This window comes from Pinus tabuliformis, chromosome Q, assembly GCF_031772625.1.
Source record: "Pinus tabuliformis cultivar Carrire ecotype Pingquan chromosome Q, CPIR1, whole genome shotgun sequence".
NCBI lineage: Eukaryota > Viridiplantae > Streptophyta > Pinopsida > Pinales > Pinaceae > Pinus > Pinus tabuliformis.
The window spans coordinates 567,498,987-567,520,464 of record NC_142296.1 but is presented as its reverse complement, the minus strand read 5'-3'; the positions used below and the strand labels follow the sequence as shown (position 1 = coordinate 567,520,464).

Here is a 21,478-nt window from a genome sequence, read left to right as displayed (position 1 = left end):
CATCAAGATCAGATATCACTTCATCAGAGATAGGATCAAAAGAGGTGTTTTGAGATTGCAGTACATTTCTACAGAGGAGCAGGTGGCATATATTCTCACTAAGCCTCTAGTGAAAGGGAAGTTTGTGAAGTATCAAGATAAACTAGGGGTGGTGGAGAATCTCTTCCTTGCTAGGAGGGAGTTTTGAAGCTAGTGGTAGCTTCAAAAGGTCCTTTGCATAGGCTTGGTGTCTTGGCATGTGGGAGATGATTTATTGCCTTTATAAGTGTTTGCTTGGTGGAGTAAGTGATTTATGTCTTCTTTTCTAAGTTTAACTAAGGAAAAGTACAATAATTAAAGTCAATTAATTATTGTGGACTATTAAGTCATTTTCTAAGGATAAATAATTTAATTATTTAAATGACTTAGAAATAATCTCAATCAATGATCTTTGAGATGTTGTAGAAGGGAGTTTAGGGTTAGGGATTTGGACTTAATGAAGATTATAAAGTAAGCCTGGAAAAAGAGGTCAAGAGATACAAGAACTCAAGAGAGCAAGTCATCACAGAAAGAGCGATTTTCTCTAGTGCGAGTGGCTCAATAGATTGGAGCATTGAGGAGAAGAAGTACGAGAGAATTGAGGACGAATCCACGAGGTAGAGTTGAGGAGATTGCAAGGCCGAGTTGCTAGAGGAAGGTCGATTTGATTTAGAGAAAGCTGAGTTCCTGGCGGGACGATTTTTTCTTGAAGCATAGTGATAGCACGCAAGGAGAGCACGGGTCAATTTTCCAGCTGATTGACTGGGCCAAATTTCTCTAGGTCAATTTCTTTCAAAGGCCAATTTCCAGGTGGCTGAATTTCTTGGGCCGAATTCACCCTGTGGGGGCCAAGTTACAAGTTCCAATTATTTTATTTTTCCTTTTATCTTTGTGGATCGAAAACCCAAATTTTCCAGATTAATAGATGATGAAGAATTGTTGTGGGGGAATTATTTTTGCAATGTGTGATTTATCTCTCTGATTTAAATTCCACTGCATATATTCATTTCTAGAAGTTAAAAATACCAATGATTTTAATTTTCAGTAATTCAGTTTTTATATGGCCAAATAAATAAATTGCTGGGAATAAAATAAATTGCCATGAGAAAATAAATATTGCTGGTATTTGGAAATTTAGCAATAATAGATGCTTCCGAGACGCTTCGCTTCCAAGTATTTTGGAAAATCACACTTCCGACACTTCACGCCCAAAAAAACGTCCCTGCATCATGCAACATTGGCATTGACTATTGGAGATCAGCCCTCTATGGGAGGTTTGAGCTAAACATGTAACATTCCTTACAGGTAAGGTGACTATCCGCTGATCAGAGAAAATTGCACTTGATTGTTACTTTGCTTTAGTGAAATACTAAGTGTGAACATACTAACACCATAATTATTTTATTGAAGTCACTATGTTTCAGCCTTCAGGAGTAGATGACAGGCCCTGTAGATATTAAAGACCCAATAACCCCTAAGATCTTCCCCAATGCAGTGTTCTAAAGTAACGTTTCAGTAAAAGTGTAATAATATGCAAAAAGCCTTACTCAAAACAAAAGAGTTTAACAATCTGAGACTTCGCTATTCAAAGAGTTAGATATGTCCTTCACATGATTGAAAATCTCCAATTAATTCTTAGAACTCTAAAGCCTAATTTTTACCCCTGTTTTGATAATTAACGTAAGACACTTTTCCTATGCCACCAATGGAACAAGCATTAAAAAAATTGTTATTACAGAAAACATGGCAATCTGAGAGATCAAACTGCATATCAATAGCATGGATTATAGTGCAGCAATTGCATACCGTATCATAATCCAAGGAGAAAAACACAATTTTTTCATCAGCTGCCCCAGTGACACCACCTCTGCACTCTTCATCTAGGGCGAGGCTTAGAACTGAATCAAGATCAAAAGGTGAAAGGTTAACAACCAAAGAAACATGCCAAATCTTTCCTCACTTTAAGCTATTTCTGTCACAAGATAGAAAGGTACTGTCAGAGAATAAAGGAATGAACTTCACTGCAGTAAACCAGTCAAAATACAAAAAATATCCATTTAATAATTGCATGATTTAATTTAAAATAATAATAAAAAATCATAGAAATGCAAAATGCAAAAACTCAAAGCAGACAAACCCGGTTCAGAATGAAATTTAATGGAAGTAACAGGTGTCCTTGGATTCCTTAAATCCCACCAAGCAAGGCTTCCATCCTCGTACCTGTCAATGCCACACCAGAAGGTGAACAAAAGATAAGATTCATATAAACACCAGAAGGAGAACAAAAGAGAAGATTCAGATAATGTTGTAATGTTGTAAAGCCTTCATTAGAGGAAGTATAATGTTGACAATTAGGTATAAGAACCTTGCAGAACCTTCAGGTAAATAAATCTACGAATGGCAACATGTTCACAGGTAGGGTGGAGAACCAAAGAGGGTAGTAGTGACCCTAACTACGATCATTTGGGTTGAAATATGCTTGCCAGTACTACAAATAGTAAAGAGAGCCAACAATGTTCCAAGTACAAAATTAAAGAACATGTTGAGCTGTGACATTGGAGTTGAATAGTGAGCACACATACTTAAAAGTTAAAACCCAAACCTCAGTAAGAATTCATAAAAATACCTATAGCTTCCCAATTCCAAATACACCATTTGTTAAAGGCATTGTCATGCAAAAAGACAAGATCAGAGAGAAATTGAAGTAATCCAAATCTTCAGAAGACAAGTTAACATTACTTGAAGGAATCAGAGGAGGCACCTACAACCCCTCTCCCTACAAAATCGACTACACTTGAGAAGGTTCAAAGGGACATTTCCCCCAATCTCTACTGATATCGTAGCAAAACTATGGGTCCCGGATGATAGAGAACCGACAGAAGCCCCTTAGGGTGGTGGAGCAAGCACTAGATCCTCTTGAGATTGATGAACCGTGTTACTAGTTAGCTACTCAATCATACGAGGCAAACCCAAAACCACATTCTAAATGTACCCGTAAAGTGAAGTGTAATGTTATATTCAGAAAAAACATCCAAAATGCCAAATTAGTTGCAAAATATATGGAAACATGCATATTTGTACATAAATCAAGATAGAAATGGCATCCATTGTACAATGATGATTAATTATTTGAGCATCAACCATCCAGAATCTAGATTCTATCAATTATAATAAACATACAGATTTTTAAGTCATGTCATAGAAACTTGAAAGTAGACTATTACCTTATGGAATGAAATAGGTTATCTAGCAACTGTCAAAAATAACATGACCAAATAGTTATGCTTACAAAATAGGCCATCTACACATCGAATTAGGAAGACCAAAAGGTCCAAAACAATAAACTTAGCTAGTTGCTAAACACCACTCTAGAGAAAGTGTTCACCAATTGTGAAAGCACTCATGTTGCCAAATGTTGTAGTGGTGGGTAGCACTGCCATGCATGTTGCGCCACTCCTTGACAAACAATGTTCCACCATCACTTATATAGGGATCCTCATGACTAGTATCATTCTTCATTCTCCTCCTGTCTAGCAATTGTTTCTACCTTGATTCTCTAGGTACATAAGTTGACATTGCCCAATTTTGATCAAATTGCCTAATCCTAGCCTTAAAATATGGCAGAAAAAGCTAAACATGTGTGATCAAAGATTTTGGTTTGAGTGAAGGATACATTTTTGCTAAGGTTGTGACAAAGGAGTTCAACAATCAACACCACCAACATTGGGGTACAAATAGGGATTGGTGCTCTTCATTAAATGCCAATCACATACCCTCATATATGATAGAATCCAGTGAAACATCGGAATCCCATCGATCCCAAAATCCTGAAAAATGTTAAGTCTGTTGAATTTCGAATGGGATATGAAATTCTATTTTCTCCATATGAGTTCCAATGAGGTTGGAACCACTCTCAAACATCCTAAAACAACTAATGGTGATGTTAAAAATTTGAGGGATAAAAAGGAATGATAAAGGAAATATAAACTTTTACTTTAAGAATTTAACCTTACCATCAAGGAGCATCTAGAAAGAATTTAGGGGGGGTCCAAGGAACGTCCAAGAAGAGTGACAAGAGGGTGTACGGGAGTGCGGTTCCAGCTTTTAGAAGCGCTTCGAACAACAGTTCCATACAGCTGGTGATTTCGGGTTCCAATGCAAGGGGGACAGTTCCTACAACACTACTTTTGGTACCACAACTAGAGATGTTTAGCCCTCTTCATTAGGGAGATCTTCCGACATAGATATCATCTCCTGCATTGCAAACCCTACCATGGGATGCCTAGGAAAATCACATCATACTTTCATCTTGATCTGTCATAACGAAGCAACAAGCAGAAGGTAGAGTTCAAGAGTACACCAAACAATAAAATGGTGAGACCCTTAGTCTCTCCTCAGCTTCCCTCTTTGGGAGACCAATTGATATCATTGAGACTGGTGTCAAACCATACATCAACCCCCACATCCTCAAAGCATTAGAGGATTAGCTCCAAGTAGGGCAGCTCCCAACCATCCGACTACCTCCCAGCTCCAAAGAAACTGCTAAAGAACTATTTAGAGATTTCTCTCTTGACCTCGGATGATAGGAGTATCCCCCACTACTACATGCCCCCCTAGTATCATATAGCCAAACCCCTCTATGGTTCTAGAGGACTCTAATAGAAAGCCAGTGCCTAATTCATCCACCTTGCCCTCAAGCATCAAACCCGAGAGACCTTGACATTGTTAGAGAGAAACTAGTGTGCAATAGATATTTTGTGTGTATATTGTGTATATACATTGTAAATAAGTAATTGTATTATTATTGAATAAGAACTGAATGGTGATTACAAAACTTCGTGGCGGTTTGCCTATATAGGCATTGACTGGCCATGAAGGTGAATGGTCACATTGTTTGACCTTGACCTTTCATAACTAAAGGTGTTACTAATTAATTATTTTATTATTTAATTAATTTTATTATTATTATTTTTTTAATATTATTTATTTAATTAATATTTTTATGAATATTTTATTCATAATTGACATCATAGGCTTCATCACCAAATCTCTCCCTTTCTCTCTCTTGATTGGATATTGGGTTGTTCACTTCTCTAGTATTGGGCAAGCTAGCTTAATATTTTGTATCATCATACCTTTTCACATCTATATACATGTGTTTTGAGGTTGTACTACTATAGATTTATTTCATTATGTTATTTTCGGCATTTTGTAGGAGTTGTGCTTGCATTCCCACATTGCATTCATATAGGTTGTTGTCTTCAGTCCCATTGACCAACTTCCGTGTTCATTTATCATAAATTAATAAAATTATCTTATCTTATACCATGTTCAAGTATTTGAGGATGTCATTTGGGTTGTTGAATGCAAGATGCATGTTTCAAAGAGCCATGGATTCTGCATTTAGGGGATTAATTAGCAAGATCACTGAGATATATGAGATTGACATAAAAAAATTCTTCAAGGATTGAGGTAACCATATTCTTCATTTAAGGCAAGTATTTGAGAGATGTAAAAATTATGGAATTTCATTAAATCCCAAGAAATCAATTTTGGGGGTAAATGAAGGGAAGCTTCTTGGTCATATCATATCAAAGAATGGGATGAAGATCGACCCATCAAGAGTAGAACCAATTCAAAGTATCCCTTTGCATGGATGTAAAAAAGTTATTCAATCTTTCTTTGGAAAGATAAACTTCATTAGGAGTTTCATCGAAAACTTTGCAAAAATCACCAAACCCATTTCAAATTTGTTGAGGAAGGATGAAGTCTTTAAGTGGAATAATGAGAGTAGGGAGGTAAGAAGAATAAAGGAAGCTATTAGCTCGGCTTCAATTTTAGTGAGCCTAGATAACAAAGATTTTCAAATATTTTCGTTTTCTTCTAAAGACACTATTACAGGAGTGTCACTCCAAAAGAATGAGAAAAGAATATGGATCAAGCCATAGAATTCAATAGTAAAGCACACAAAGATTCAAAACTAAAGTACTCTATCATGGAAAAACAAGCTTATGCTTTAGTCTAATCTTTGAAACATTTCAAGTGGTATATGGGGTATCCTAAGATTATAGTTTATGTTCTACATTCAACAGTGAAAGACATTGATGCTAAAGGATTGTTTGAACATTTATGGTAAATGTACATCTAGAATTTAGGAATATAACATGGAGATTAGGCCACCCAAGTTGGTGAGGGTTCAAGAGTTGGCATTGGGCAAAGAAGCTCATTGAATACAATGAGAGGATTTTGGGTGTGGAATGAGCAGGACATAGTACAATGGTATGTGTGGTTGGGTGAGTTAGAGCATCATCATTGGTATTTAGACATTATTTATTATTTGAAGAAGCTTAGATGTCTGAATGGTTTGCTTGACCATCAAAAGGCTTTGAGATATAAAGTATTTCATGACTTAGGGATGACAAGATTGGAGGTACCCCAATGACGGATTGGTCTTGGGGTGTGTGAATGATGTTAAGGATTAGAAATTGATGACAAAGTTGCATGTTAATTTTTGTGGATGACATTATTCAACAAAGACCACAACATAAAAGATTTTTAGGGTTGGATATTATTGCCCTATTGTGTTCTCAAATGTGCAATATTTTTTAGAACATGTCCACCTTGCCAATTGTTTTAAGGGAAAAAAACATCTAGGTTCCTTACATTTGCAATATGTAGTGGAGGTGTTGGGAAATCAATGCTAGTAGAATTAGGGTTAGATTTCTCTTACTTGATAATTACTTGTGAATTATGTTGGCTTCTTTTACCTATTTGTTATATTATCTTTCATCAAGCAATTACCAAATTATGTATGCATGAAGATCACAAAAACACAAGACACAAGATGTAGGCACTCTGCCAGGGCAAAACCCCTATCTAGGGGAAAACCCAGTCAAAAATATCTTCCTTCAATAGTTTTTCCTGAGACTCTTCAACCTAGACACAAACCTCCTCCACACCAAGTCAGCCTTTCCTTCTTCGATCCAACCTTCGACCTAGCAGCAACAACACTTTGACCCCAGCAACTTCGACTTGGCAGCTTCAAGCAGCAGCAACTTTCACTTTGACAAAAAGACTTCAATCTCCTAAAGTAGCCCACACGAGAGAGAGAGAGAGAGAGAGAGATCCCAAAACTTCAATTTTGTCCTTCCCTTCCTTCTTGACCAAACTCACACTCCTTTTAGCCTCCTTCAACTTCGCACTTTTCCCAGCGCTTTCTTGGATATCAAACTTGTGAGAGAGTGTGTCCAAATGAATTCGATCTGCTCCAATATATATGCTTTTAGTGAGTTCGAATTGCCTAGTTGAGGCCGACTTGATCTCCTTGAGGTCAACTTGGTGTGGAGGTTACATAATTCATCTTTGACTCAAAAATAATTCTTTTACATCATTCAAAAGCCCAAGAAGGGTCTCATAAAATATACAATGGCTCTAATGACTCAATATTAATCCTAGGAGTCCACAATGGGGAATATGACTAATAAAATGATGAGCCAAGCATGAAACCCATGCTTTAATAAGTCATTGTAACAATAATAATAATAAAAATTGATAGATATATTTTATGAAAATCGAACTTAGTTACATCTTTCAACTGGAGGGACACCATTTCAACAACGGGGCTTGAAGTTTATCGGTGAGTTTAAGGAGAATTCTTGTAGTGGTTTTAGATGGATTGTCATTGCCAAATATTATTTTACATGGCAGGTTGAAGCCATTCCCACCAAGAGGGCCATTGATATAGTAGCTTTACATGGGGAAACGCATGTGCAATCATAAAGCATGAATGAAGATTAAATTTACATCCATTACCCACCACGTAGAAAGTACGGCCAATTGAAATATCCAGGCCGTAGTACGCATGGAATTTGCAACTTAGTATAGTAGTCATGGAATTTCTTGAGGAGAGCATTACCACTAGATTCAGTATGTCATCTAGAGTTACCATCAACAATGCCAAAGCTTTCAATTCTACAAAGTTGTCAAACTTTTGTCATAGATATGGCATTGCCCTATCCCATGCTTTAAACTACTACCCACAACATAATGGTTTTGTCGAGTTAAGTAATAAAAATCTTATGATGATCATTAAGAAAAATGTGGGAGAAAACAATCAAAGTTGGGATAACAAGTTGAAATATGCATTATGGGCTGATACGATTACAATTTAACAAGCAATAGAAAAAAGCCTACTTTGGTTGGCATGTGGAATGGCCATCACATTGGCCATTAATTTGAAGATCTAGGTATATTGATTGTTGCGACATTTCACTTCAAATGAGGATGCAATACAAGAAAGAGTGAACAAGTAGATAGAACTAGATGAAAGAGGAAGGAGCTTTTTAATCTCCTAATACAAAACCAAGAAAGAGGAGAAGGAAAATTTGATAGCAAGGATCATCCAATGGAGTTGAAGAAAGTAAATTTGGTTCTCATCTATGTCACAAGGTTCGTCGAACATCAACCTTGAGGTTTTAATTTTGGCGAACCTCATCGAACTTCATAGCCATTGACCAAGTCCATAGATCAAAACTCACAACTCAAGCTTGTAATCTATACTTGCAGTTTCCATCCGTGATAACATTTTTTATGTTTATTAACGTTGATTTCTTACTATTTTATTCTATATCTCATTTTAAATTCAATATATATATATACAAACAAACCTAATGGAAAACCTCATATGAACCTCATCAAGAAATTCAAACTCGAACTGAACCTAATCATTGTCGAACCCGAACCATGTGACTTAGGTTCTCATGGAGAACAAGAGAGATTAAAAACCAAGAAAACATGGGAAGTTTAACAGTGTACGAATGGGCCCTTACAAGATTGAGGATGTTGATGGTCTGAATTCCTTCTACCTCAATCATCCTCATAGAGGAAAGTTGTCATTGCTCATAAATGGGCAAGTTCTAAAATTGTATTTTTCTTATGCTTACTACCATATAGGTAAAACTAGAAAATGAATAAGCTCTAGAGAGCAAGTAGAATAGGATTATAGTTGCATTTCAAGCTAGGATTGATTTTGTTGATATTGGTCTCTTGCATTCCTTTAAGCCTTGCATTTCAAGAGATTTTGGCTCATACCTTGTTTTTGAGCCCTGTGTTTTATATAGATTAGAATGGCTTGTCCATAGCTTCATATAGAATAGAAGAAAAAATATATAGAATCGATTTTGCATTTCATTCTCACTTATTTGAGCCTTGCAATGGGTTCTCATGGATATCATATTGGCATATTATGGTGTTAGGGTGAAATTCTTGCCTTGTCAATAGATTGTACCACTCTCATGTTGAATTTCATCAAATACTACAAATTTTTGAGGTTTTCATGTACTCAAAGAAGAGTCTATGTCCCCAACTTGGAGCTAATTGCTATCTCATACTCTATATGGGGTGTATGAGGAATATTTTTATGATACCTTACAAGATGACACTCATGGAACTTTGTATGAAAGTTTGGGGGCTAAGATTGTTGCAAACAGATTGGGCCAAATTGGAGAGAGTGTATGCCCTGCCTTATAGATACATCATCTATTGTAGGCAAACAGATCCACAAACCATTATTTAGGAAAACTTTGGTGTCCACCCACTTCGCCTCGAGGCCATTCTCCATTTGGCCTCTTTCCTTCATAGAGGCATGTCTTTCAGAGACTCGGCCAGCATAAGAGGGAGGTAACCCTATCATGCTCTTTTTAATCACCATAAATCCCAACTCCACCTTAGGACGTGCTCATGGTTGGTTCTCAAAGGAATATTGGCTTCTCCAAATGCTAACTATTTCACCTACGTGTTTTCCCCCATTCAGATTCTCCCTTAATGCGTTGAGCCATTTCTTGTTGACTCAACAATTATCAAATCAAGGCATTAGAGAGGATATATACAAATTGTACAATCAAGTTACTTGGACCTCACCTCTAACGAGCCTCAACTCGATGACGTCCTTCTACCTAGATCACTTTTTGGAGTTGCAAGATGGCATCATAGTCTTCCCCCCTCACACACAAACATTGGATGCATTTGCTAAGGATTCGCTAGGATAGTTCTGGGTTGGTTCTCATAGGCCCTAGATAGAGACTACCATATACCATGGTCGGATAGGATTCGCCAAATATGCCACCTACAGAAGCCATAGATAGCAACACACCGTTTTAGGTTCCCCTTATACTATGAGATCAAACGACAATATCACTGACTATATCAAGATTCGGGAGGCTCCCTCTCTACCTTCTTTAGGTACCAAGACCAACAATGGTTAGCATTCTTCATCAAGGATATTTTCAGCCACACATCTCAATTCTTACACATAATGCCCTGCCTTTGGATTGTCAAAATTCCATGAAATGTAGCAGCTAGAATTAATTCTCCTAACTGATTAACAATTCATTAATTTTTTGATTAATATCGAATTAATCACACTGCAATTTCTTCACCAAATAAAATCAACATTGCAAAAATAAAAATGTTGGAAACTGAGAAATGCTAGAACACACATAAAAATGACACAATTATTATGTCCCCGGAAAAATCCAATGTGGGAAAATCGATGCAGCAGCTGAAGGTTTTTATTATTATGCAGCAGTGAAATTTTGAGTAGAATAAATATGGATGCCCAACTAGCTATCCAATCTGAGAGAAATACTTGCAAAATCACATAAGGGAATTTACCCTCCTCCACGAGCAATCTCAACTCAATCCAACCACTCAAACTGGCTCTCCAACTGCCTCTGCGCAGACCTAAATCACGTTGGCTCGGAACTGCCTCGAATCAACTATTGATTGATTGTTACTGGTCTAGAAGCCTCTGACTTGGCCCTCTGGAAATATTCTCGGCCACTAGCACCTGAAACTGCTATTGCTCTAGCTAAAACAAATGCCCTCTTTGATGCTCTGCACAAGCCCTACACAACCTCCTAGAGAAATAAATTTGGCCTTCTCTCTTTGCCTCTCCAGAACCAGAAAACTTCCTCCAAATCATTGTCTCTGCCCCTCTCTAGCCCTGTGTCCTCTCTCTGGCTTGAACTCTACTGCTGGCTAGCTCGAACTGCCCAAGGAACTTGCATTGTTGGCTCTCACTCTGTATGTTTCTCCATCTACCTATCGACCTCTTCTTATAATCTCCAGTTGGGACTCCAACGACCAAGATTTAAACTTAATCGATGGTTGAGATCATCTCAGAGTCGACCTGTGTGATTTTCTAGAGAATTCTCACCTTTCTCAATTAATTACTATTAATTAACCAGTTTTCCTAAGTTAGACTTAGGAAAATTTTAAATGATGGTCAATTAATTTAATTGAGTTGTCTCTAGGTGGAATTTCCAGAAACCATTTATGGGTTTTGGAGAACTCGTCTGTTTTAGCCTTTCCACAAAATTTGAGACTAGAACACCATCTGATGCTACAAAAACTAACAGGGGTGTCCCCGATGATCGCCTTGTGCTTTCATGTGGATTCGTCACATCATCACCACAAGTGACGAGAAGAAGTTCAAGGTGCACCAAACAATAGAAGGGTAAGATCTCAGTTATCAAATCAGACTTCCCCATTGAGGATTGATGGATTTCATCAAGACTAGTTTGGCGATGCCAAACTGTACATTACTTCACATGTCCCCAGAGCACCAGAAGGACCATCTCCAGACAACTCCAGAGCAAGGTGCCCCCCGCCTATAGATTACCTCCCCACCCCATAGGAGTAGCCAAAGATCTATTAAGAGATTCTTTCTTTCGACCTTAGATGTTAGGAGTAACCCTTGCTCCTACATCCCCCTCAAGATCATACAACCAAACCACCATTGGTTCCAAAGGCCTTCAACAGCAGGTGCACAATTTGCTTCCGTCATCATCAATTATTAGACTTACGAACCCTTAACATCTTTAGATCCATTGCCAGATCCCCCTATCTCACTCTTTCTTACTTAGCAAGATATTGATTATTTTGTATCATGATAGTGTTTTATAGACATGTCGCGACAGCACTATTGCTTGTTACTTTCTTTCTTTATGTTATTATCAAACTTTTCAGCATTTTATAAAACTTGTGCTTGCACTCGCACATCGTATTCATACTATTTGTACTCTTCATCGATCCCATTGACATACTTTTGTGATCATTTGTTGGACATTATAAAATTATCGTTTGCACTAGTTGTAGCTTAGGGGCATTATCATGGTGTACATATTATCCTAGGTGCTACCCTTATGGTTTATCTAACCCTTGGCCAACCATGGGGAAGGTGACATGCATGGAGAATGACTTTGCACAATAAGTTTTCCATGCCCTTTTCACTATCTTTAGTATACTTGATGGATTGGCCATGTTTGTACCACTAGGGGCATTGCTTCAACGACATATCATGTGGCTTTAATCTTTTGTTGTAGGTGGTTTTTCATGGTGATCATTGTTTAGGAGACCATTTTATTGTTCCCCTTTAGTCATGATGTTATAGTCACTAGCACTTGATTGTTGCATGGCAGCTTTCATTCTTATTCCTAGTTGTTGTGTCTTATAGCATGGTGGGGTACCTATACACAATTCACATTACATCCATATTCCATCATATTCCCATTTCTAGAGCACACATGTCATTTTATCCATTTTCATATAGTTTTACCCTCATAATAAACCTTTCATTTGGGTTATTTTATTATTTCAACTTTTCCATGTGTGAACAAACCAAAATGGTTTGTGATATTTTCATCTCTAATTATTTACACCCAAACCTTTAGTTGAGTGCTACATTATTGATCTATTTTACTAATGAGTTGTAAACCTTAATTAAGGCCTTATTCCCTAAGTTGCTAAAAAGAAGAGAGAAAAAAGGGGAAAAAAGGGAAAAAAAAAATTTCATTAGGAAATGCAACTTAAAGTTCATGTGGTGTAACACTTAAGGGTAGTGCTCCCCTTTTGGTAGACATGTTGAGCTAACCCAATAAAAAATTATTATTTTTTTAGTGGAGGCCCTATCATGAATTCATTGGGTATCTTTTGACCATTTCCACACACACACGCCAATTATTTTTACCATGTCTCATCCTTAACCCCTGGCACATACATCGAGGAGTTGGTTGAGCTTGTACAAGTTTTGAGAAGTTAGTTATGCATGAGTTGTAATCATTTGTTTACACTCATTCATCCTAATCCACATATCCACTTAGGATTTGACCCTATCTTCTTCGCACATTTCTCTAGGTGGTGCTTCACTAGATGTCCACTTACACCTACCATGTTCACACTATGTTTCTCTTTGATTCAGAGTAAAGTGGTTTGGAACTAATCTTCCCTACCTAAGGGAGTGGTTACACACTTTTCTAGGGAAGACATCCTTTCATGAATCATGAGGTATACTGTATGGTTGACTTACTTGATCAATGTGGACCCCATGCACATTCTCCTATGGATTACTATTTTGAGATGGATGGCCTTGGACACCACTCTTTGTTGATTTTTGGGAGCATCGGATGTGCTCTAAGTATCAAATTTTGCAGAGAGACTTAGACACATGCATTCTCTAATACCCAGAAATCGTTTTGCGAAATTCCACCGAGACACAGTTTTATTACAATAATTAATTATTTTTAATGAGAACCTAACTCTAAACTTAGGAAATTAAAACAATTAATGGGTATTAATCTAAACTGTGGGTGTAACTTCTAAAAGAAGGCAGAGATCAAGTCAATATGATCCAAGCCATTGATTAAAATCTAATCTGGGTCATTGATTGATCAACGAGAGGATTATACGAGAAGGTTTGATGGGCACTTGGAGAACACACTGAGAGTTGATCAGTCAGATCGAATCGCTGAGGCTAGAGCAGCGCAGTGATTTCGTGGTGATCATGTAGATGTTAGGATATTCCGACACCTAGGAGATAGTTAAGTATAACTTGGTCTAGTGTAGAGTGAGGTAAAGTGTGTTTCTTTACTATGTACTTTTGTAACTTACAATCCGGCGGTCACGATATGTAGTGATCTGGCAGTTCATTCTCTCCTCGGTATTATCGACACTTGATCGGTGGCTTAACACCCGATTGGTCCATGATCTCTATTTAAAGAGCATGGAGGGTCATTTCTAGGGTAACCGTTCATGAGAGAAGCTTATGTAAATTTTCATTCTTTTATTAGTAAATTGCCTGAAGTGGCCATGTTGGCTCAGGCCATGGACTGTTTCCCTCTTTGAGTGTTTTAACCACGTCAACAACACTGGTGCATTGAACTATGATCTGTTTGTGAGCGGTGTCCTTTGGTGTTCTATCTGAGGAACTTACCCTGTAAATTCCTACATGGTATCAGAGCTATTTGAGGGCCGCATTTGTTGTTGATCCAAATTTGAAACCAGTAGCACTGCATCCGACTGTCGTTTCCTAGATCTACTATTACTGACTGCTTTCGGGCTGAGAGGACTGCTCTATTGTGTTAAGAGCATCTGTTCCAGTGAGGAACCCCTTCTGTTTGACGCGAAAAGGTTTCTGGTGGCCCTAGCTACGTCATTTTTAAGATCTGGAGGTATACAATGTTTATTTGCAGTTTTTAGTTATTTTCTCTCTGTTTATTTCGATTTATTTAGCTCTTTGTTTTTTTATTACCAGATCTATACCTTTCATTTTTGTGTATGCTCTTTGCCCCGCGACTCTGTGCAATCTGGGCAAATCAGAAACAAAAAGGAAGGATTTTTCTCATGCGTACGCTCTTTTCCGCTGCGCCTTAGTGTGATCTCGAAAAATCAGAAACATTGAGGAAAATATTTAGTTCTCGGCTAAAGCTAACTTCAAGCCATAAGGTTTGTTTTTTTTTGTATGTCCGTTTTAGGTTTTTTGTTTTTTGTTTTGTAGGCAAAAAAGAGCTTTCTGAAGTAAGCACGCACCCCAAAGCTTCAGTGGCTAAAAACAAAAAAACCCCCCTTCCTCTTTTTCAAAAATTACTGACCTTTTAATCTAGCTCACTTGGTCCAAAGCTACTTTATGAGAATAGAGGTCTTGAGTTCAAGTCTTTCTTTTTGTTGAGCTAATTAGATTAAGTTTGGAAAGGGGGCAGATTTTTTTTTAAATATAACATTATCATTCATTTCCGCACATTCCCGCACTTCGTCGGTATCTTCAACAACTTTTCTTCAAAAAGCCATAACTTCTTCATCCGGAAGCCTTTTTTTTTAATCAGCCTAATTTTTCAAGATCTTTCCATTGGAACACTTAGTTTCAGCATCTATAGCTTCAGTTTCTGTTAAAAAGGAAAGGCCATGCCAAGTTATTCTTGACAGCACCAACTACTTCCAATGGTGGTCCTACATTGTGGATTTACTTAGAAGTAAATGTCTTTACAGAATAGCCTCAGGCCAAGAAACCAAACCGAAAGATTAAGATAAGGCAGCCAAATGGGAAAATAGGCAAGATCAAGCATGTGGGTTCATAGGGATGTCTATTTCTCCAGACCTTAGATTCCATATTGCAGAAATTGATACTCCTAATGAAGCAATGAAACAGATCACTAAAGTTTTTGGAATTAAAAATGAACTTAGAGCCCATCAACTCAAAAATGAGTTGCTTACATTGGACCCCAATAATTTTTCTTCAATTAAAGATTTTTTGTCCAAGTTCAAGACCCTTAGACTTCTCTTGAAAGGTGTTAAGGTTAAGAAAGAATATGGTAACCTTATCTATTCCATTCTTACTAAGTTGGGACCAACCTACTCTGTGTTTGTTTCCACCTTCCATTCTACAAGAAAAGTCTTCATTTCTCAAGAACAAGACTGCAAGTCCCCTTCCTTTGATGCCTTTTGTGATTCTTTAATAAGAGAACAAGAAAAACTCTTACATCTTGGTCTTCTTAATCTTGGAAACTCTTCTAAGAAAGCCTTAGCTGCCCAGCAGCAACCAAATTCAAAGAATCCTAAGAAGTTGTATCCTAAAAAGAATGGTCCTAAACCAAACAAGGGTCCTAAGCCATTTCAGTCTCAAAATGAAAAATCATTTCAACAAAATGATAAGGCAAATAAAAACAAAGGGAAGAAGACTGATAGACATTGCCACTTTTGTAATTGAAATGGCCACTTAGAATCCAAATGCTTTAAGAAGATGGAAGTCTTGGAAGCAGCAATGAAGAAGCATAACATTCATCTTCGGGAATAGCACTTTCTGCATGTGGTTGTCAAGCATCTCGATTTGGATATGCACTAAATGTATCTTCTTCTTCTCATTCTCATGAGTGGCTCATTGATTTTGGAGCTTCTTATCACATGGCCAAAAACAAAGCCATGTTTTCTTCTTTAAATGATTGTAACACCAAAAATATATATGTTGGTGATGATAGATCTCTTAGTGTTGTAGGGACTGGAACTGTTCATATAGACAACGGTCACTTCAATGATGTATTATGTGTTCCAACCTTATCCTGCAACCTTCTATCTGTATATCAGATAACTCATTCAGGTGAAGGTAAAATCGTTGAATTTTCACCTCACAATGTTGTAATTAAGGACCTAAGAGATCCTAGACAAATTTTAGCTACTGGCATTGCTGATGATTCTACAAGGTTGTATAAGTTTAACAACTTTGGGTCATCAAATCTTCCCTCGGTATTTGTTGCTCATAATGATGAAGTGAGCAAACTTTGGCATGAGTGATTTGGTCACTTAAACTATCGCTCCCTTCAGAATCTATGTAAAGAAAATATGGTGACAGGTCTTCCAATGGTATCTTGCAGAGATGGTGTTTGTTCTGGATGTGTACTCGGAAAACATCATCGGATAGTTCTGAAAAATGTGCCTCTTGGCACGCCTCAGCCCCTTTACAGCTTGTGCATAGTGATTTATGTGGTCCACTTCCAGTTGTTTCATTCTCTGGCTACAAGTATTTCTTAACTTTCATTGATGATTTCTCCAGACGCACTTGGGTATACTTCTTAAAACTCAAGAGTGAAGTATTTAACATGTTCTTGGTCTTTAAGGCCTTTGTTGAAAAACAATCTGGACATCAAATTCTTAAGCTAAGATCTGATAATGGTGGAGAATATGTTAACAACAAATTCATCAACTTTTGCACTGAGAATGGAATTCAAATGCAACATACTGTTCCATATACTCCACAACAAAATGGTGTTGCTAAAAGGAAGAATTGAACCTTAAAGGAAATGGCTAATTGTATGCTTCAATCTAAAGGACTTAGTCTTAATTTTTGGGCAGAAGCAATTAACTGTGCAAATTACATAATAAATCGCACTCCTACTAAGGTTTTAAAGAATATCACTCCAGAAGAAGCATGGAGCTCAATTAAACCAGATGTAAGTCACTTTCATGTTTTTGGAAGTGAAGCATGGGCCCATATTCCAGATGAGAAACATAAAGCTTTAGAACCTAAGAGTGAAAAATGTATTTTTGTTGAATATTCTGAAGATGTCAAAGGATACAGACTTATTCCACTTAAGTCCAAAAATGTTATCATTAGAAGAGATGTAAAGTTTGTTGAAAATATATTGGCCTACGAGCCTAGTTCAGCGGATGTGCCACCTCTCTCTATCCCTTCTACTTCTGAAAATATTTCTTCTTCAGATGATGACAGCGAGGATGAAAATCCTCCCCCACCTTCTCAAGATCCTCCTTCAGCTCCTCAGCTTCCAAAATGGGTCCGTGCTACTCGGGATGCAGCAAGTGCTCTTGCCGGTGATCCTACAGATCAGCAACGTACACGTTCTCAGTTCGATAGAGCCTCTTCTTTACTAACTCAAGCTTCAGCTAATTATGATCCTGACACCTTTGCAAAAGCTTCAGGCCATCCAGATTGGGACGCAACTATGAATGAAGAATATCATTCATTATTGGCAAATGATACATGGGATCTTGTTACCCTTCCAAAGGGACGAAAACTTGTTAGATGCAAACGGGTTTACAGAACCAAGTATGGACCAGATGGAAAAGTTGATAAACATAAAACTCGTCTTGTTGCTAAGGGTTTTTCACAAGTTGAAGGCATTGACTATACTGAAACCTTCTCCCCTGTTGCAAAAATGAACTCTATCCGCCTTGTTCTTTCCCTTGCTGCCTCTTTCAAATGGGAAGTCCATCAGATGGATGTTAAATCTGCCTTCTTGCATGGGGACTTGCATGAAGAAATCTATATGGAACAACCTACTAGCTTTATACAAACAGACTCAGCCTTTTATGTCGGCTTAAGAAATCCCTTTGTGGTCTCAAGCAAGCCCCTCGGGCTTGGTATGCCAAAATGAATAGCTTTCTTTTAGAAACTGGATTTTCTAAGGGTCATTCTGACAATACTGTCTACACCAAGAAAGTGGGCAAGTCTCTTATCATTCTTGTTCTTTATGTTGATGATCTTATCCTTACTAGTAGTGATCCCAACCTTATGAACCATGTGAAGTCCAGCCTTAAAAGGAAGTTTGAAATGACAGACTTAGGACACTTGCATTATTTTCTTGGTCTCCAAGTCTTGCAATCCAAGGAAGGTATTTCCCTTTCCCAGTCCAGGTATGCATGTGATCTTCTACGCCATGTTCACATAGAACACTGTAAGCCAGCCCCTTCTCCCTTTCAGTTTGGAGCCAAATTTTTAGTCACTTGTACTTCCCTGAAGTTGATGCTACCTTATAGCATCAACTTGTAGGAAAACTTTTGTATTTGACCCATACTCATCTTGACCTTTCCTTTGTTGTTGGCCTTATTGCTCGGTTTATGCAAAACCCACATGAAAGTCATTGGAAAGCAGCTAAAAGAATACTTCGTTATGTTCGAGGTACAATTCAGTTTGGGATTCATTACAGTGCAGAAGCATCATCTCTATTGTTGGTTTCACTGATTCTGATTGGGCTGGTGACCCTGACGATCGGAAGTCTACTGCAGGTTATGTGTTCACTCTTGGTTCAGGACCTATTACATGGGCTTGCAAGAAACAAAGTGCCATTTCTCTTTCTTCAGCAGAAGTAGAGTATCGTGGTGCCGTAGAAGCTAGTAATAAAGCCCTGTGGCTTCATCAGATCCTGTCAGAGTTTGGCTTTCAGCAGCAACATTCGACTACACTTTGGTGTGATAATCAAAGTGCCATTCAACTATGCAAAGATCCAGTCCAACATCAGTGCAGCAAACACATTGAACTGTACATGCACTTCATCATAAAGCTCATTCACGACCATGTTCTTGAAGTGCAATATTGTTCAGCAAATGATCAAGTTGCAGACATCTTTTTAAAGGCTCTCACAGATGCGAAGTTTACTAAACTTCAATTTATGGTTGGAGTTCAGAAAGTTGTCACTAAGAGGGGATAGGCTCTCATGCCTCCTTCCTTCTCCTATTGTGTCATATTTGTACATCCTTCAATCCTATCCCAAGTTGTTTGTAAGGCGGAATGTTAGGATATTCCGACACATAAGAAATACTTAAGTATAACTTGGTCTAGTGTAGAGTTAGGTAAAGTGTGTTTCTTTACGATGTACTTTTGTAACTTACAATCCGACGGTCACGATATGTAGTGATCCGACGGTTCATTCTCTCCTCGGTATTACCGACACTTGATCCATGGCTTAACCCCTGATTGGTCCATGATCTCTATTTAAAGTGCATGGAGGGTCATTTGTAGGGTAACCGTTCATGAGAGAAGCTTATGTAAATTTTCATTCTTTTATTAATAAATTGCCTGAAGTGGTCGCGTTGGCTCAGGCCGTGGACTGTTTCCCTCTTTGAGGTTTTAACCACGTCAACAATATTGGTGTATTGATCTATAATCTGTTTGTGAGCGGTGTCCTTTGGTGTTCTGTTTGAGGAACTTACCGTGTAAATTCCTACAGTAGAGAGGGGCAGAGATAGTTTTTGGCTAGAGAATCTTCTGCTGCACCAAGAATACGCAGCAGAGGGGCAGAGAAAGACGCAGAGGAGGTAGTGGAGTGCCCAGTGAGGGTGCAAATCAGCGCAATGTCTTCAGTGCAGAAGTCTGAAATTTAGCTAGGAGTTCGATGTTCTGAGCCAGGAGGGCTAAAGTCGAGGCTCCTGAGAGCAAATCAATCCAATAAAAGAAGTGATGCAGTTCCTCAAGAGGCAGTGACGCAAGCCCACGCAGTGATTGCGTAGGGACAGCACAGAAGTAGCCGGGGACTCATTGTTTCAGTTGTCGGATCAGCCGGGACTTGCAGTGTAGAGTGAGGTAATCTCACTAATTTCTTCTATCGAGTGATATTCTCTGTATTAGATAGCCAACAAGGCATCTAGAATTTGTATTTAGATTTACTACTACTTAATAATAAAACCCTCAGAGTTGTTGCACCAGTTTCCCCACATTGGGTTTTTCCGGGGACTTTTGTCCAAAATAACGGTGTCATTGTGTTGTATCTATTTGCTGTTCAATTTCTTGTTTCCGCTTATAAATTTAAATGGTTTAGGTTGAAAATAACTTGTACATGTAAATTAACAAGTAGGAGAAATATAATCAATTTGTTGCAGTAGGAATTGGGTATCCGATTTTTCACTCTTTGGACCATTTACGCTATTTATGGAGGATTCTTGGAGGGTACACTCTTTCTAGAGATTAATTTATAAATTGTTGAAGAGTGGTTGTAAACAACTAAACTCTCTCCTATGGTGCCCCTCTAGTGGATAATATTTTATAGATTTTGTTGGATAGAGCTTCTTGTGGTGTGGCTAAATCTCTTGGACATTTCATCTGAAGAGACATTATTATTTGAAGACCAATTCATGTAACATTATTTTATTATTTGTTTGACATATCAAACTTGATCGCTTCAATATTATTATATTACTATGAGGTGATTGAGTCTAAAACTCTAAAAATTAGAGGCTCCCCTCATTTGTAATGGTTGTTGAGACAGTGATCATTCTTTGAAGCAATAAAATTTTGCTTGTGTGCATATATTGGGGATCTGTATTTCATGTTGTGTGAGGCATGTATTGAGTGAATTGTTGGAGATTAAAGTGTGGGATTTTCAAGCAAGGAGCTAAGCCAAAGGCCATTCAAGCAAAAAAAGTATTTCAAGTGATGGAGATCAATAAGGTGTGAATTCTCTCTTGTTTCTTATCTTTTGTTTGTTTTCTCTTATGTTCTTGCTTTTATAAATTAATAACTAGATTTAGTAGTATCTAAACAAGCGCACTTAGGCTTAATTTTGAAATTAACATCTTAGGAGTTATTTCCTTGCGTTTTCATATTTTAATTTTCAGCCAACTAGGATTAGTGTAGCATGCATTTGTGAAAATTTCTGAATCTACACATCAGAAACCCCTACTACAATATCTATTTTACTATCTTCTACTTGTTCTTTACATTAACAAGTTATTTATATGCATAAATATCGAAGTAAACACAAATGCAGCCTTCACAAATATGCAAATCAACGACTAAAATAAATTGAGACAACACAAGAGACATCGTTATTTTTGGACAATCGTCCCCGGAAAAACCCAATGCGGGAAAATCAGTGCAGCAAAAATCTCTTCATATCTTGGT

The 21,478-nt window shown here is 37.7% G+C and overlaps 1 protein-coding gene across 4 annotated transcripts in view; it reads right to left on the bottom strand.

Moving 5' to 3' along the window:
- The window catches only part of EMB2757 (Transducin/WD40 repeat-like superfamily protein), a 249,143-nt gene that overhangs the window by 72,443 nt on the left and 155,222 nt on the right, over nucleotides 1-21,478 (bottom strand). For all 4 annotated transcript variants that reach the window (XM_089384886.1, XM_089384888.1, XM_089384889.1 and 1 more), the window contains exons 10-11: nucleotides 2,156-2,238; nucleotides 1,825-1,916 (exon numbers count right to left, since the gene is read on the bottom strand). In XM_089384886.1, the coding sequence (XP_089241012.1) occupies nucleotides 1,825-1,916; nucleotides 2,156-2,238 (175 nt within the window). The remainder of the gene's footprint in view (nucleotides 1-1,824; nucleotides 1,917-2,155; nucleotides 2,239-21,478) is intronic.